Source organism: Helianthus annuus, chromosome 17 (genome assembly GCF_002127325.2).
Source record: "Helianthus annuus cultivar XRQ/B chromosome 17, HanXRQr2.0-SUNRISE, whole genome shotgun sequence".
Lineage (NCBI taxonomy): Eukaryota > Viridiplantae > Streptophyta > Magnoliopsida > Asterales > Asteraceae > Helianthus > Helianthus annuus.
This window is the reverse complement of record NC_035449.2, coordinates 182,405,978-182,423,106: the sequence shown is the minus strand read 5'-3', so window position 1 is coordinate 182,423,106 and position 17,129 is coordinate 182,405,978. Positions and strand designations below refer to the sequence as shown.

Genomic DNA, 17,129 nt, shown 5'->3' with positions numbered 1-17,129 from the left:
TTAATCTGACACAAGAAGACTATCAGCAGATTGACAAGGAAGTGATGGACTTGATGGACATCAAGTGGGCCTTTGCTAGTGCTGTGAGGAGGGCAAAGGATTTCATGGAGAGAACGGGCAGAACCAGCTTGGAAAGCAAGAAAGACACCAAGTATGGGTTTGATAAACAAGCAGTGAAGTGCTTCAACTGTGGTGAACGGGGTCACTTTAAAAGGGAATGTACAAGGCCAGCACAGCATGGGAACCAGAATCCCTTCAGAAACCAAGGCAACCAGCAGAACCAGAACAGGAACAATGAGCATACGTTGATACCGGTCAACAACCAAAGCCAAGCGGGATCATCAAATGCCAACCAGGCTCTTGTGGTTCAGGTAGATGAAGGTTGCGATTGGTCAATCCAGTTGAGTGGTGATGCTCCAGATAAAACAGCATGTTTTGCTGAAGTTGTGAAGGAGTTAACTCACGCCAGTGGTGGAGAATCTTCCGCCAATGGTGGTGAATCTTCTGAGGATGAAGACTCTTCGGGTTATAGCAGGAGTTCAGATGAAGAATCCTCAAGTTCAGGCGATGATCATGTGGGTGAGACATCTAGTGCGTCGGCTGATGCAGATATTGATGCACATATTGATGAGCTTTTGGAGGAAGCTGCAGCAGGAACGAACAGAAGACCTATTTTGGTGGATCAGGCTGTTTATTCTTCGTCTTCTCTCCATTCCGCCTTTATGGCGAATGTCGACAGTTCATCAAGTCCGGTATGTGTCGATGAACTCACTGCTATTAATTGTGATAATTGTGATAGTTTGACTGTTAAGTGTGCTGAGTTAGAAGAAAACATGTCTGAGTTGCAAGGCAAACATGATGCTTTACAAGCTAGTTTGTTTGACTTGCAAGACAAACATGCTTCTTTGAATGCCAAGTGGTGTGACTTGCAAAGCAAACACGAGGCTTTGCAAGAGAAGTATGATGTGACATTCATCCACAACCAGAAGTTAACCGTGGATCTTTCTAAGTGCACTGAAGCCAACATGTTTTATGAAAACCATGAAAAGGATTTTAAGTCGGTAATTGAGAAATTAAAGAAAGATAAAACCGAGTTAACAAAAATGGTTTCCAGAAAACAAACTGATATTAATTTGTATATATCTCGCCTTGAGATAATGCAAAAGGAGATGGCTTGTGTGAAAACCGAAAGTGAGGCGATCCAGCTTAAGCTAGACAGATATTTGAGCTCTAGCTATGTGTTGGATCACATCATTGACGTTCAGAAAGAAAAGCGGGATGTCACATGCATAGGCTACAAGAAATGTCCACCACCAGTGAGACACAATTATGATGCAATGCCTGACGAGGAAGACAGAACTTTCTTTGAACCATCTGTTCCTCTGGATGTTAAGGAGTTTGCAACAGGACTCGGATATAAGAAAGAAGTATCATCAGATTCAGATGCATCAGCAGATACATGTGTGTCTTCTGCTGAGCTGAATCAGGATCCTCCAGTTATCATTGAGGATGCTGATTCTTCTGATGATGAATCTGATGATGCTATCCCAGCAAAGTCTGATGCGGTAATCAAAGATGAGGACATACCTCTCGAGAATTACATTTTATGTGATCCTCCTACAAAACCCGCTAAGACTGTTGCAATCGAGTCCTCGTCTGCAAAAGAGTCGGAGAGTGTGAATTTGCTGTACACTCTTGTTGGTGATGATAAAATTTACTCAGACAAAGATTTTCCTATTAAGAATGTTAATCAATCTTTAATCAGTAAAGTCTTTGAAAACTCGACAAGTAAGTTTTTGGGAAAGACAGGATCACGTGTTACGGTAACACAGTGTCCTCCTATTCCAAATGCCGAAGTTCGAAAACAATTTGGCAATAAGAAATTACCCACAGTGGAAAAACAGCAAAATCACACAAAGCAAAAAGGAAAATTACAGGCTCAAGGTCAAAAGAAGCCGAATCAAAAGAAGAACAAGAATGTGAACTTTGTGAAATCAAAGGGAACGGACAAGATTGAAACGTATGAAAACAAATCTAACTTGGATTTTGTTAAGAAAGCAACTGTGTTGAAAAGAAATGAATCAAACAGTTCGAAATCTAGTACCTCGGGATCACAAAGTTCATCATCATCAGCAAGACGATCACATGATACTTCGGGGTTTGTTGAACGAAGATCATGTTTTGAATGCGGTACAATTGGACATGTAATTCGAAATTGTCCATATCTTCATAAACAAAAAGGGAAAGCTGATGTTCCCCGTGACCAAACTGACCGTAAGCGATCTGTTTTTGTAAAACAAGATCCCCGTCTTGTAAAAGAAAGGGAGAAGAAACAGAAATGCCAACAGGTCAAGGAAGTTGAAAAGGCGTTAAGACCGGAGGTTATCCAAACAAAATCTGTTAAATAGGATATTAAACATGAGAAACAGAAACAGATTTGGAAACCAAAATCGGTAACTGTTTCAGGGGGAGCCATATCAATTTCGAATCATCGGGAAATGGATGTTACAATTCTCGATGATGACGGACGACCCAAGTCTGTGAAGGCTTGGGTCCCCCTCTCCAACTAATCTCTAAATAAGTGTGCAGGCTGTTCCAGGAGGAACTATTGATAGTCTTACGATTGTTGATAGTGGAGCGTCCATGCACAAGATTGGTGACATAAGGCTCCAAAATATTGTTACAAACTAGGAGAATGTTGTTGCCATTGATGGAGAGAGAGGAAAGAAAAAGAAAAAGAAGAAGAATATGTTGGTGAAAGAATGTGGTTGAATGAAGTTGCAAAAGTCGACCAAATGAAGAACGTGCCAAAATTTGGTTGTTATGGTTTTTGATCGGGTCCTCAGGAAAGATTCTAATGAAATGTACGCACCTGCAGCACGCCTGAAGTTCACAATCAGCAAGATGAACGTGCAGTGTACATTTCTTCGCGGTGTGATTGAAGAAAATGTGTTTGTTGAACAAACCAACCAGGTGTACAGATACCGTGGCATGGATTGAACAACCGCACACTACTTCTCAAGAGGAAGACAAAGACCTTCGCTGGTGCAATGTGGAAGACCAGCCGGAACCAAAGGTTTTTGATCGTGTTGCTGTGAAGAGATTTTTCAGCAGCTACAAAATCGACTTTGAAGTCCACACCGGGTGGATATCCAGTTTGGGAGAGTGCTCAGATTCCTTGCAATGCACGAAGCAGTTGCAGGATACGGTTTTTTAAATTTCTAATCTCTCCTATACTTGTTGATTTTTAAGCTGCTTTATGAATTATTGTCATCTCATACAGCACTCTTTGACCTGACACGTTGAACTTTAATATCACCTCACACGTGATCGTTTCAATATGAAACTAATCGATGTTGTTAAGGTCCACACCGATGACCAACGTGCCGACCTTTTTACCAAAGCATTTGACAAATCAAGATTTGACTTTTTAATTTTGGTAAATGGCATTAAGGTCAAGCAAGAGTAACACCAACATCGAAAAAATCATTTTTGTAAATATCTTTGTGTCTTTTAAATTTATCTTAGTTTATTGATTTTAGGGGGAGTAAATCCAAAATTTGAAAATCCAAAAACATCGAAAAAATTTCAAAAACACAAAAACAATAGAAAAACAAAAATGATTTTCCTGGCGAGCAAAAGAGAACATGATAGTACATCAGTGGTCTATCCAAACCTCTTTAAACCTTAAATGAAAAACGATAAGCAGCTCTATATAAGATGTATCGGTAGGCTCACAATCATTTTAAAGTGTGCAGGGTGATATAAATCTTAATCGACTGAAGACCAGGTGGGAACCATTCATTGGCATATGGTCTTAGTACCGAAATTTCGTTTGATAGATTGCCGAGGTTCTGAGATATTCGGTCTTTATGCTGCTTATCATCTGGGTATCATGGTTGTTTCTTTTACCGAAAAATAACGGGGATGCAAGTCTAGATCTTCCATGATACCATACATACGTGTACATACTGCATACGACCTCAATAAGTGATAAACAATCACATGTCCAAACAAACAAGTGATAAAATATCACATTTATCCGGGAGTCAAGTTCGTCTCTCTGCTGTACGAAAGTACTGACCTGTTCACGGACTTGCTCCTGTGCCCTCATGCATCTGAAAATCAAGTTCCTCATCAATAAGTGATTCTATCACATAGGGCTTGTTTTCAATCAAAATAAGTGAGTTTCTCACATCATATACGGTCAAACAGATGATAATCGGTATACTCACCGGTAAGATGAACCCTCGTGCATACCTTGATACGGGAATGTGTCGTGATATGGATGAACACCGGTCGGTAAGTACAAATCATACCTTAACGTATCCCCTTGCCATGATTACATCTGATAAGTTGAGCTTAAGTGGACAACAATACCGATAATTGTTATAGGATGCTTATCTTAATGTTAATTAATTGAACAACAAGAGTGTTTTGGCATGACCATACACTGATATGATTCTCTTACCCTCGAAACTCACAAAAAGAATGTCTGTATATATTTATTTACTGCTTTCAGTCTTTACATTTCAAATATTCAAAAATACCAAAAAGATTTTAGGTGTGTTTTAATATAAACTTTCTAAAAGCCAAAAAGATTTTATTTCTATTTTATTTTCGATCGTACGATGTTGGAGCTCGAGTCTTGGTTACCTGAAACCTGAACGAAAACCGAATTGACTAAATCTTCATAAACGGTCGAAATTTGCAAGTTTTGAAAGTGAGAAATTAAAATTGACAAATTTGTTAAACTTTCAAGCTGTCGGACGGTAGTTGTTTGAACATGGTCATACGTGTGTCATTTGTTTATGCTAACTATATTCCAAGCAGTTGTACTCATTACGCGTTTAGATTTCTTGCATGTGCAGATTCTAAAGGCAAGGAGAACATGGTCGATGACAAGCTTCGGAATGAAGACACGACATGAAGGCACTCAAGTGATGAAGATGATCGAGTTGCCGCTGACCATCATCAACACCACAAGGATCTCAAGCATTAATAGTCGAAAGATTCACGAGCATAACTCAATGGAGAGTTTATTTTAAGGGGGAGTTTGTTAACACACTTCTTAAATGAAAAGGGAGTTTGTTGATACACTTCTACTTACGACGCGTGAAGACTTTAAAGATCCTTTCGAGAATGAATGCACCATCAAGAGATGGAGAACGAGACTACGAACCTCGCGAGCAGCATCCAAGGGGGAGTTTGTTGATACATATCGTGTGGATACAGCTCGGCTCGGTTCGACTCGGCTACGAAGTGAAGGCCGTAGTCAAGACAACCTCCTGTCTTGACTTGGTATGCGATTTACTTTGTATCGTTTGATGAACATGTAACTGCGTGTGTGCAGTATACATGATTAGTTTGTGTTTAGATTAAGTTTGTATGTTGTCTGTTTGGTTGCTTGGCCCATCATTGATGAAGCCCATGTCCAGGCCCAACACATGTGACGAAATCACATGTGATGAAAACCAAATAGGACGAAATCCATAAGTGGTGAAAACACTTATGGATGAAAACCAAATAGGACGAAATCACCTGATTTCGTCCATATTCTTGATTTCGTCCATGTGTTTTCGTGGGTCTTGATTTCGTGGACCACTTTACTATATAAACACAGACAACAGACATAACAAAAAAGGGACAAGTCTGAATAGATTTGAGAGCGAACACTGTAAACACAACACACACTGAGAGTTTATGAGAGCATCTTGTAAACATTGTATTGTAACCGTTTCATAGCATTAATACAATGGAGTGTTAATCGTTGAATCGTTGTGTCTTACGTGTTCGTCACTTGGTTTAACATACCCGTTTGGATTCCGCACTTTCGGGTTTGTCGGAAAACAGGGAATAGAGGTTACTCGATCCTCCGGGTGGACCTACATTCACATCTTTCAATTTTCGTTCACTTTGTATGGATCCTTATGAACTTTAGACAGGTGTAAACCAGGAGATAGAGCCTGTGAAATCAATCAAACAAGATTTGTTAACCTTTAAAGATTGATTGGGGTGAAAATTCATGAGTTGGGATAAACGATTTCTTACATCTAGTTTAACCTGAAGACTTCTAGGTGGCTTATTAGGTTTTCGTGGTGGTTTCTTCCCTGTTATCGCAATGAAATCTTCTTCAATTTCCTTATGTGATAGCTGGATTGAAAATTTTGGTCTTTCTTCCTTTTTATCAAGGTTCCTTCTAGGCCTCGTTTTCATCGATCTCTGACCAGCAACTTCGGCAATATTTCCTCCGTCAGCCCCATCTTTTGAGTGAATCGCAGGCGAAGGCGATGGCGATGAGGCTTTGGATGTCAAATTTTTCAAACATTTGTTTTTTGAAGGTGGTGAGTTCTCTTCACCTTCATTTGGTGGTGAAGATGCCTTGATCGAAGAAGATGCTGAATTCTGCCCAAAATCCAACTTCTTTTGCCGATCATCGGTGGATCTAGGTTGTCCCGCAGAAGGGTTCTGGTTAGCCTCGCCTAAATCTGAAGATTCATTATCTTCAACCACATGCATTGCAGGAACTGGATCAATGCATCTCAATAGATGTTGTTTCCCCCACCTTAACCCTGAAGGAAAAGTGAAATTGTGCAGATTTTTAGATTGCTCCATCCACAAGACTTGAATGTTGTTGCGAGTTTCTTCTTGGAGATTTTTGTGCTTGAAGAGGCAGCAGGAATTAGGGTTTTCTAATCTCTACAATTATGCGATAATCGCCGCAAATCATTATATATGCTACACCAACACTAAACGGTGGCGTATCATGGTGGCAAGGCAAAATTTAATTTAAAGCGTAAACGTTAAGCAATTTAGTGTAGATGTTACACTTACTTATAAACGTTACATTTAAGTGTAAATGTCACACTTTTTAAAATCACTATATATGCCAGCAAACACTAAACGATGGTGTATTAGGATGGCTAGGCAAACATTACATCTTTAACTATAGATTTTGCACTTAAGTGTAAATCTTACTGATAAATGTGTGGTGGAATGGTCATGAGGGAGTCTAAGTGCTTAGTATTACAGGTTTTAAGGTTTTAAGGCGTTTATTCAATTGGAATTGTTTAACTACAATAAAATGTGTTTTTGCAGGTTCGGCAGGCTTATAAGATGTTTAAATAAGAAACCAGGTCGAATGATCTAAAAAGAGCAAAGAAATGGAATTTCGAAGAATGGTCTGGCCATAAGCCACTGCCGTAATACAGTGCCCAGGCATCTTAAAGGTGTTTTGGCCATAAGGCGGGATCAGGATGGTCGTAAGGCTACTTCAGCATCGTAAGCCTACGATGGTTGCAGATGAAAACTCGTATTTTGGGTATAAAAACAGGAATTTTAGGGGTTTTCAAGGATCTCTATCATCCAATTTGTAAGAGAGACGTTGGGGATGATCCTAGGCAACTTGAAGCAATTTTGTACACCATTCCACACCTTTCGATCATTCCTTCATCACCCATCATGCATTCCAACATCAAACCTGAATATCAGATCATCATCATGAGTGGCTATAACTTTTGTGACTTTGATGTAGCGTGTGTTACGATAACCAAGAGCAAAACACGTTGATTCTGCGACTACCCGTGTTGATTTTCCCCAACCCTCAAAATTCAACCCAAGGGGCACAAAATTTGAAGTGAAAATTGAGTAATTTCGAAATTCAAGTCTGACCATCCAAATTACAAGAGAAAGACATAAATAGAGACAGAAATTCGAAATGGGCCACAAAAAGGCCATGGGCCAAACACAAGCCCAAAAACAAAATGCCCAAAACACCGAAAAAAACATAAAAAGATAAATAACTGATAGAAATAATCGTTTTTTAACCCGGCGATGACCCCAACCGCCATAGGCTATTTGCAGCATGATGGAGCTCGTTCTCACGATCATTTCGCCTGGTCGCACGCCCAAAACGGAGCCCCGTAGCCCAGATTAGAGCTATTTTAGGGAAGCCTCTTTGTCACACGATCCTGGGTCTCCAAATACAAGATGGCCCGCTCCTCCACACTTGGACCCACATCAGACTTCCTCTAGGTGGACAATTCATATCTGTTTTTCACATTATTTGGTTTATGTATTGGATCTTATTTTATTTGTGATGAGAAACATCTAAATCTAATTGATGTATTAGTTAACCTAAACAATGTGTGTGTGTTTTGAGTTCTCTTTTTACAATTACGTTCGGTTGATGAGAAAACCTAGAAGCGGGTTGGGTGACTTAATAGGGTTGACTTAACACTAATAAATTGGGTAATTGACATGGTTTGATGACAAGAACCTTTTTTGATTGCTACTTTAACTAATTTCCACAAATTGTCTGGAGTTCCCAATTAATTCTGAATTTTGTGTTAAACCTAGAACCTGAAGTATGGAGAAGGTTACCTTTCTCATTATCGTTTTTCAACTAAAAAACACTTTTCTCAACTCAATTAAAACCAGGAATGAATAGTTTAGGAAATTTAGATAAAACCATAACTTTCCATAAATTCCCTATGGGTTCGACACTCTACTTGCCCTTACTAGTAAAGGTGGATATGACACTTTAAAACATATCTTTTGACCGACCTTTTGACATGACCAGTTACATATTTTTAAGTGTACATTTAATTTACACATAGTTAAGTTGGTTTAGAAAAACCGGGAAGCTAAGCTTTACTATTTGAATTTTAGTTGTTGTGAAAGTATCCTTGATATTTAGGTTAACTCGTAATTATTTTTGTTGATATTAATATAGATTAATAAAATACATGGATGGGGAATCTGTCAAGAGTAAATCATGCTCATATATGATGAAAGAGTGCATGTTGAGTATGGAATTTAGATAGTGGAAATATTAAATGAATCTATTGCAAATGTGTATACTCAAACAGTTTAAGCCACAACTTCCATTTGTGTTTCACCAGTACATCTCATCTCGTGTATACAAGATGTGAAGTCGGATGATTATTGTGAGTTTCGATCTGTGGATGTCGGGTTAGGTTTTGCGGAACGCCTATAGACTTGTGTTCGAAAGGACCTTGTAAAAGATATGGATCAAAACTTATCGACATGGTGTCATATATTCAAAACATGGGGCGAAGGACATTTTAAGCGGATCAGTAGGAGCCTAACTTGGCACTCAGTGGAACCTTGTCCCGAGAGTCAATAGATGGAAATGTCCCACACGAGGATTCTTCTTGCACAAATGTATTCTGTCGTCGTTCACTTGTTAAGCATCACTAGGAGTTGTACATTCTTCCCGTTACTGGATCATCCTAATGAGCCATAACCTCAAGTGATGACGCTCATACATGTTTATGGGGAACACTTCATACATGTTAAGCTCGAAGGGGACTATCCTATGCCTTCAGCGAACCATTTATCGCTATGCACCGTCACTCGCTGCGGAAGAGTGGGAAAATATGGTTAGGCCGCGTCTACAATGGTATGCATCGATAATCGGGAACCAGACTCAGGCCCTAGTGTAAACTCAGGCCCTAGTGTAAATCTTATCGAAGAAATGATTTAAACGGAAATTTGTTATTGCTATTAATATTATTTTTATTAATATTATTGTTATTAATATTATTGTTTTTAATATTAATATTATTTTTATTATTGTTATTGATGTTGATATTATTGTTATTATTATTATAATTACTAATATTATTTTTATTGTTATAATTTTTTTATAAAACTTTAATAATAAAACTTAATATTAGTGTACAGACCCTTTTCCTGGACAATAATGGTAATTTTCCTAGTCAAAGCATCTTTGACCAGACTAAATTACCATTATAGCCCTCAAAAAAGGTCTGTAGACAACTTATTCCAGGGCTATAATGGTAATTAGCCTATGGCTTTGTACGTAGCCTACAAAGAGCTGTATGTGGCATACAAGTTAGCTTATATTCCAGGGACAGGGCTAGATGACCCCAGTATACACCACAAACAGTACACACTAATATACTATGATTTCGTATATTGGACCGTATTTAGAGCGTATATTTTGCACCCCCATGTACATATTCATCCTCTCTCAATAATTTTAAGTTTGTACCGTATTTGAACCGTAGATTAGGTGAGTTTTGGTTGAATTTGATGATTTTTGGGGCTATAAGGGTTTTGGGTGAACTACTATGGAGATAAACAATATGTGGCATACAGGCATGCACGCGACACTATACACAGCTTATTTTTTATTTTATTATTATCCGCAATTTGAACTGTATTTATTAGTAGTTTAATATTATATTATTATTAGATAAGTTAGAGACGTCTAGCGTATTTCGAGCGTATATTATTATTATAATTATATTATATAACGATATGTATACCATATTTCAAGCGTGTATACCACTATTATATATTATATTATTATTGTATCTAAATCGATGACAGATACGATATAACGAGCGTATATAAAACTATTATATATTATACTAGTATTAAGCCCCTGCGTTGCAGCGGTTGTTGTAAAACTGTGTAGCGACCACCAACACCGGAAAAGCTCGTAAAAACAAATTAAATAAAAACAGAAAACTAACGTCGAGCGAAAAGAAGACGTAAAATCTTTGACTCACAAACGCTCGTTGCAGAGAAATTAAACCGAAACATAAAACATAGAAAAAACAACTAAGTCAATCTAGGACCCGTGCGTTGGTTGAGCTTGTTAAACGGAGAAAAAAAGATGTGCTGCGATGGGCCAATCAAACGGGAAAAATATACGAAAAATGTTGAACCCTGATGCGTGTTAGTGTATATATGTTTTTAGATATATATTAAAGCCCTTTTTACACTTTTAGCCAAGTTTTAAATTTATAAAACACGATATTTACTAACACTAAACACACATATGGGCAAGTGCACCCATCGTGGACGTAGTATAGTGTTGGTAAGATACCGAGGTCGTCCAAGGACACAAGAGCTTTTAATACCGGTTTATCCTCAACGTCTAATCAAATCAAAAAGGTTAGAAAAATGTTTTAAACTAAGAAAAATAAAAACTAACTAAATGCTGAAAATAAAAATAAAATAAAAACAGATAGACAAGATGAATCACTTGGATCCGACACGTGTATTAGTATAACCTTTGATTATTTTCGCACTTTTGCACTTGTTTAAGAGATTATCTTAGTTATTGTAGTAGGCCCCTCTTTTGAAGGCGACGTTACCCTCAACCCAGTAGTTTGAGTCAGCAAGGATACAATCCTAAAGGGTCGGATTATTGGAAGATAATGAATTAAGTTATTAATGCAAATTGTGGTAGGCCCCGCTTCTGGCGGTGACGTTACCCTCGGCTAAGTAGTCTGAGTCAGCAGGGATACAGTCCTAGATAGCCGGGTTATAGTATTAATAGTAGTTAACTTATGAGGGGGTCAAAGAGTTTGGATCCCCGCCATCCAATACCTATGGGCATTGAAGGAGATCCTACTAAATTTGACCCAGGTCCCAAGCAGGACCTCTAAACGCTGAACAAGGGCAAGACCCTTACCAAACCGTTCCCTTAACCCCCGACCAGGTAGCCAACATACCTCCATATAGACCGTGGAGATATGAATGGTGAAAATCTTTTATTTTATATAGACAGTAAAATAACGCCAAGACACCACGGACAAACGATAAGGAAAGATCACCTTCAACATAAGTAACTAGTTATTAAAGTCATTAATACAAAACCAAATAAAAAGTGCAAAAGATTAAAAATAAAAAGTATTATACTAAACACTTGTCTTCACCAAGTGATGTAAGAGACTTAGGCAAACATGGCCTTGATTGTCAAGAACTCTTACGATCAATCTTGGATCCCGAGACGACTCACACACTCTACGATGGACAATGGATGATGGTGGTGGATGATGGTGTTATGGTGGTGGTGGGTGGTGGATGAGGTGTGAGAGAGGTGGTGTGCCAAGGGATGAGTTGAAATGAAGCCAAGCACTCCTATTTATAGGCTGAACAGAAGCCTGGGCACGGCCCCGTGTCCGCTGGACACGGCCCCGTGCCCGTCTGACACTCTCTCTCTTCATTAATTGTAATTCGCAATTACAATAAATGCACCTGCAGCACTCCGACCACGCCCCCGTGTCCACTGGGCACAGCCCCGTGGTGGGCAATAGAAGCTTCTACAGGTTTGTCTTTTGTGCCAAGGCTGACCATCCTGGACACTGCCCCGTGCTCGCTGAGCACGACCCCGTGTTGAGTTGGACACGCCCCGTGTCCGCTGGACACAGCCCCGTGTTCAGCTGGGCACAGCCCCATGCTCAGCTGGGCACAGCCCCATGCTCAGCTTTCTTCTTGTTTTTGCTTTGGGAGATGCTGTCGAGGAGTCGGGCATGCCACGTTTCTTCCTTTTCTTTGTATTTATATTGGATTTGGCTGCATTTTTGCTTCTTTTGTTCATTTAAGCTCTTTTAACCCTGAAAATACAAAAGGAAGACAAAAGCACACTTTTTCCAACATTAGTACTTAAAAAGGGTTAGTTTTATGCCTCATTTGATGTAATTTATATGTTGCATTTTACTCACATCAAATACCCCCACACTTGAATCTTTGCTTGTCCTCAAGCAAAACTCTTTAATATGTGGCTTACACTCCCAAATGGAATGGGTAGAAGAGAAGGTTTTGGGCTTGTTTTGAGTGTCGGAAATCCAAGATCTTTATTGGGTTTTATTTTTATACTATTTACAATCCTATTCGTTATGATTTATTTAGAACGTTTCATAAGAGAAATTACTTATTTGGACATAACATGCCTTTTTAAAATTCCATTTATATACAAGTTCACATACCTCACGGGGATCACTCAACACTCGGCCGAAGGTGTATTTTTAGTGAATCACTCGAGAGCGGCATGGAACTTATTCCTACCATAAGCTTGCCAAGCAATCAATCCTCCTCCTTTTTAACTTTATACCTTTGTAAATATCAAGAGGACTTTTTGGGTGAAGGGTTAGGCTTGGGCTAAAGGTGGGTGGTTGGGTTAGTGGTTAGTAAAAGGGCGAAAAGCGTAAAAAGCGTCGGTTTTCGTAAAACACTTTGTTTTTTTTTCTTTTTTCTTCTTTTTTTTTCTTCACTTTTTTTCTTATTCTAATGAAGCCTTTTTCAAACAAGGTTTCTTTTGATGAGCTTGTTTGTTTATTGCTAACTTCATCTCTTTTTTTTTTTCTATTTTCTTTTTTTTTTTTTTTGTGTCACAAGAAAACCGAGCTTTGTTACTAAAATAAAGGGTTTAAAATGAAAAAGATTTTGGTGGGTAAAGGGTGTTTGTTTTGGGGAAAGAAACGAAAAGGTTTAGGCTCAAAGGGGTTAACTAGGGGGATTTTTTTTGGTAGGTGGTAAAAAAAAAGAAAATTAATGGTGTAGAAATAAAAAGGGGTTAGTCCTAATGCCTCCATCATTTACTTACTCGGGTTTAAGTTGTTAAGGACCGGGAATGTATCGTCGTGGCAAGTTCTAGAGTCGTAAGAACCAAGCGGCTATTCACACAAGAAACGGAAAATGAGCATTTAGTTTAAAGATGTATATTTGTATGCTCAATAAAGGCTCAAAACTCACTTTTGTGGGAATGGGTTTTTATGTGATCAAGTATATATAATCAAATTTTAACTAAGATTGTCATGCCGTTTCATAATCTTCTTATTTGGTTCTTTTTATCACGACGCTATCGGTTGTAAATTTATAAAAATATAACCTTTTTAGAACTTGTTATTCCCAAATTAAACCAAGACAAGTAAAAAAAATGAAAAGTTTTTGAAAAAAATTTGGGGTGATTAGCGGTTCCAATAGAGTTTTGTGTAAGGTTTGTTATTAGGACTTGCAAAATTCAAGGTTTTAGCATCCCCCCACACTTAAATTACACATTGTCCTCAATGTGTCCCAAAAATAAGTTTTTCGGTTGATTAAAATGTGTAAAAGTGGGTTAAAAACAAGATTTTATGGTACTGGGTAGCTGAACACGGGGTGGTGTTGGCTGAACACGGCCCCATGTCCAGACTTCCAGTACCAAAAGTAAACAGAAGGCTGGGCACGGGGGCGTGTTCAGTGAGCACGGCCCCGTGTCCAGGTACCTGAACTGGGCATTTCTGCAGATTTTTGGGCACGGGGGCGTGTTGGGTGAGCACGGCCCCGTGCTGAACTTGCAGTAATGAAGAAAAGTTGTCGAGAGGCTCTGTTTTTGCGCATGGGGTGTTGGTTCAAGCTTCCCTTAGTATCCTTCACCATCCCGAGTGTGTTTTATTCCTGCAAATTAAAACTAAACTAGAAAGCGTAAAAGTTAAACTAATCTAAAACTAAGGATAGTTCCGCGGAATGCCTCCGTGGTGCGCCACGTTTATAAGGGTCCTTGGCTAGACCCTCCTTATCGGGTGGTTCAGGCTCATCTTCAATTAGGGGGTCATTATTTCCAAAAGGATATTTCATTGAGCGCTCAAGATCTATGCTCCTTTTGAATGCCCCTAATTGAAGAGGTAGATTGTTGAATTTCTGGTTTTTCAAAGCTTTGTGAGTTTGTACAAAAGGTTTTCCCAAGACTAAAGGAGCGTCATCGAGGATGACAATGTCGGTTGGGATTACCAATTGATTTGTGTGAACCAAAACATCTTCAACTACACCAATTGATTTTATCACTTTTCGATCGGATAGAAAAATGGGTATTTGAAGTGGAGTAAAATCACTAATACTTAATTTTTCAAAAATGTAGTTAGGCATTATGTTAACACAAAGATCTTTATCAATAGTGATGTTACTAATAAATGAATTTTGAAAGAAACATGGAACCGGTGTAATGTTAATTTCAAAAGGATCTTCTTTTATTAGCGAGGTTTGATCATTAGTTAACTTAACACTTACTAAGTCTTTGATTTTAGCACTAGTGTTTAACTCTTTTAAAAACTTGGCATGAGGGGTTATTAAACAATGATTTTCGAAAGTAGGTGACAAGAGGTTAATTTCTTCAAAATTAGACTCTTTTTGAATTTTAACATTATCGGACTCACCATTTTCGTTGTTTAACTCATGTGTCAGTTTTTCACTTTCTTGTTCTTCCATTTTTACACTTTCAACTATCTCTACGTTATTATCATTTTTTAGCTCTTCTCTTGCGCGGGATTCCTCTTCCCTTGCGCGAGATTCTTTTATGCAACGTTCGATAGTTTTAATGTGTTCCAATATCCTATTAGTTACTTCGGTGAGATTGAAAGAATTTGGATCCTCAAAGTTTGAATCCGGTTGTTCGATCCTTGGTTCCTCATAGTACTCATATGAAGTAGATGGTTCACACCATTGTTCTTCATTGTAAGTATATGATGGATAAGGGTCGAAACTTTGTTCTTCATAGTACTCATATGAGGTGGGCTGTTCACGCCATGGTTCCTCATAATAAGAGTATGAAGGTGGTGGCTCATATGTTGAATCTTCAAAGTATGAGTATGAAGGCTCATACCTTGGTTCCTCAAAATATGAGTATGAGGGAGGAGGTTCATACCTTTGGTCTTCATAGGATGTGTATGAAGTTGATGGCTCGTACCTGGGCTCCTCATAATGGTTGTATGAATTGGATGGTTGATATGAGTTATTATATTGAACCGAGCGTGCGTTACGACAATTAGTGCAATAATTACCCCTATAATCATCCTCATCATAGGTGTAGTTGTAACCTCTTGAGTATTGATCCATAAGAATCACTCAACAGATCACAACTGAGTCTCGGGACCAGAAAACAAAAATAAGACGGAAACAGAAGCTGGACACGGCCCCGTGTTGGGTGAACACGGCCCCGTGTTCAGGGTCTGTATCTGGGCGTTTTAATTAAAGTTACTGGTCACGTTGAGCACGGGGGCGTGTTCAGTGAGCACGGCCCCGTGTTCAGACTCTGTATCTGGGTATCTAACTAAAAATATGCAGCACGGGGGCGTGTTCAGTGAGCACGGCCCCGTGTTCAGGCTACTGTAAATGCAAAACTAAACTAAAATGCAGAAAAATGCGCGCGTTTTAAAAAAGGTTTTGAAAACTGATTAGGCCGTCGATTTTAAGCTTTCTTAAAATCCTTGTGTCCCCGGCAACGGCGCCAAAAACTTGATGCGTGTTAGTGTATATATGTTTTTAGATATATATTAAAGCCCTTTTTACACTTTTAGCCAAGTTTTAAATTTATAAAACACGATATTTACTAACACTAAACACACATATGGGCAAGTGCACCCATCGTGGACGTAGTATAGTGTTGGTAAGATACCGAGGTCGTCCAAGGACACAAGAGCTTTTAATACCGGTTTATCCTCAACGTCTAATCAAATCAAAAAGGTTAGAAAAATGTTTTAAACTAAGAAAAATAAAAACTAACTAAATGCTGAAAATAAAAATAAAATAAAAACAGATAGACAAGATGAATCACTTGGATCCGACACGTGTATTAGTATAACCTTTGATTATTTTCGCACTTTTGCACTTGTTTAAGAGATTATCTTAGTTATTGTAGTAGGCCCCTCTTTTGAAGGCGACGTTACCCTCAACCCAGTAGTTTGAGTCAGCAAGGATACAATCCTAAAGGGTCGGATTATTGGAAGATAATGAATTAAGTTATTAATGCAAATTGTGGTAGGCCCCGCTTCTGGCGGTGACGTTACCCTCGGCTAAGTAGTCTGAGTCAGCAGGGATACAGTCCTAGATAGCCGGGTTATAGTATTAATAGTAGTTAACTTATGAGGGGGTCAAAGAGTTTGGATCCCCGCCATCCAATACCTATGGGCATTGAAGGAGATCCTACTAAATTTGACCCAGGTCCCAAGCAGGACCTCTAAACGCTGAACAAGGGCAAGACCCTTACCAAACCGTTCCCTTAACCCCCGACCAGGTAGCCAACATACCTCCATATAGACCGTGGAGATATGAATGGTGAAAATCTTTTATTTTATATAGACAGTAAAATAACGCCAAGACACCACGGACAAACGATAAGGAAAGATCACCTTCAACATAAGTAACTAGTTATTAAAGTCATTAATACAAAACCAAATAAAAAGTGCAAAAGATTAAAAATAAAAAGTATTATACTAAACACTTGTCTTCACCAAGTGATGTAAGAGACTTAGGCAAACATGGCCTTGATTGTCAAGAACTCTTACGATCAATCTTGGATCCCGAGACGACTC

The 17,129-nt window shown here is 38.7% G+C and overlaps 1 protein-coding gene across 1 annotated transcript; it reads right to left on the bottom strand.

Moving 5' to 3' along the window:
- Nucleotides 1–5,900: 5,900 nt before the first annotated feature.
- On the bottom strand, nucleotides 5,901–6,615 carry LOC110867268. Its single transcript, XM_022116393.1, has 2 exons — nucleotides 6,052–6,615; nucleotides 5,901–5,966 (listed from the first exon to the last, which is right to left on the bottom strand). Exons 1-2 carry the CDS (start codon nucleotides 6,613–6,615, stop codon nucleotides 5,901–5,903), a joined length of 630 nt encoding a protein of 209 aa, XP_021972085.1.
- Between the last annotated feature and the right edge of the window lie 10,514 nt (nucleotides 6,616–17,129).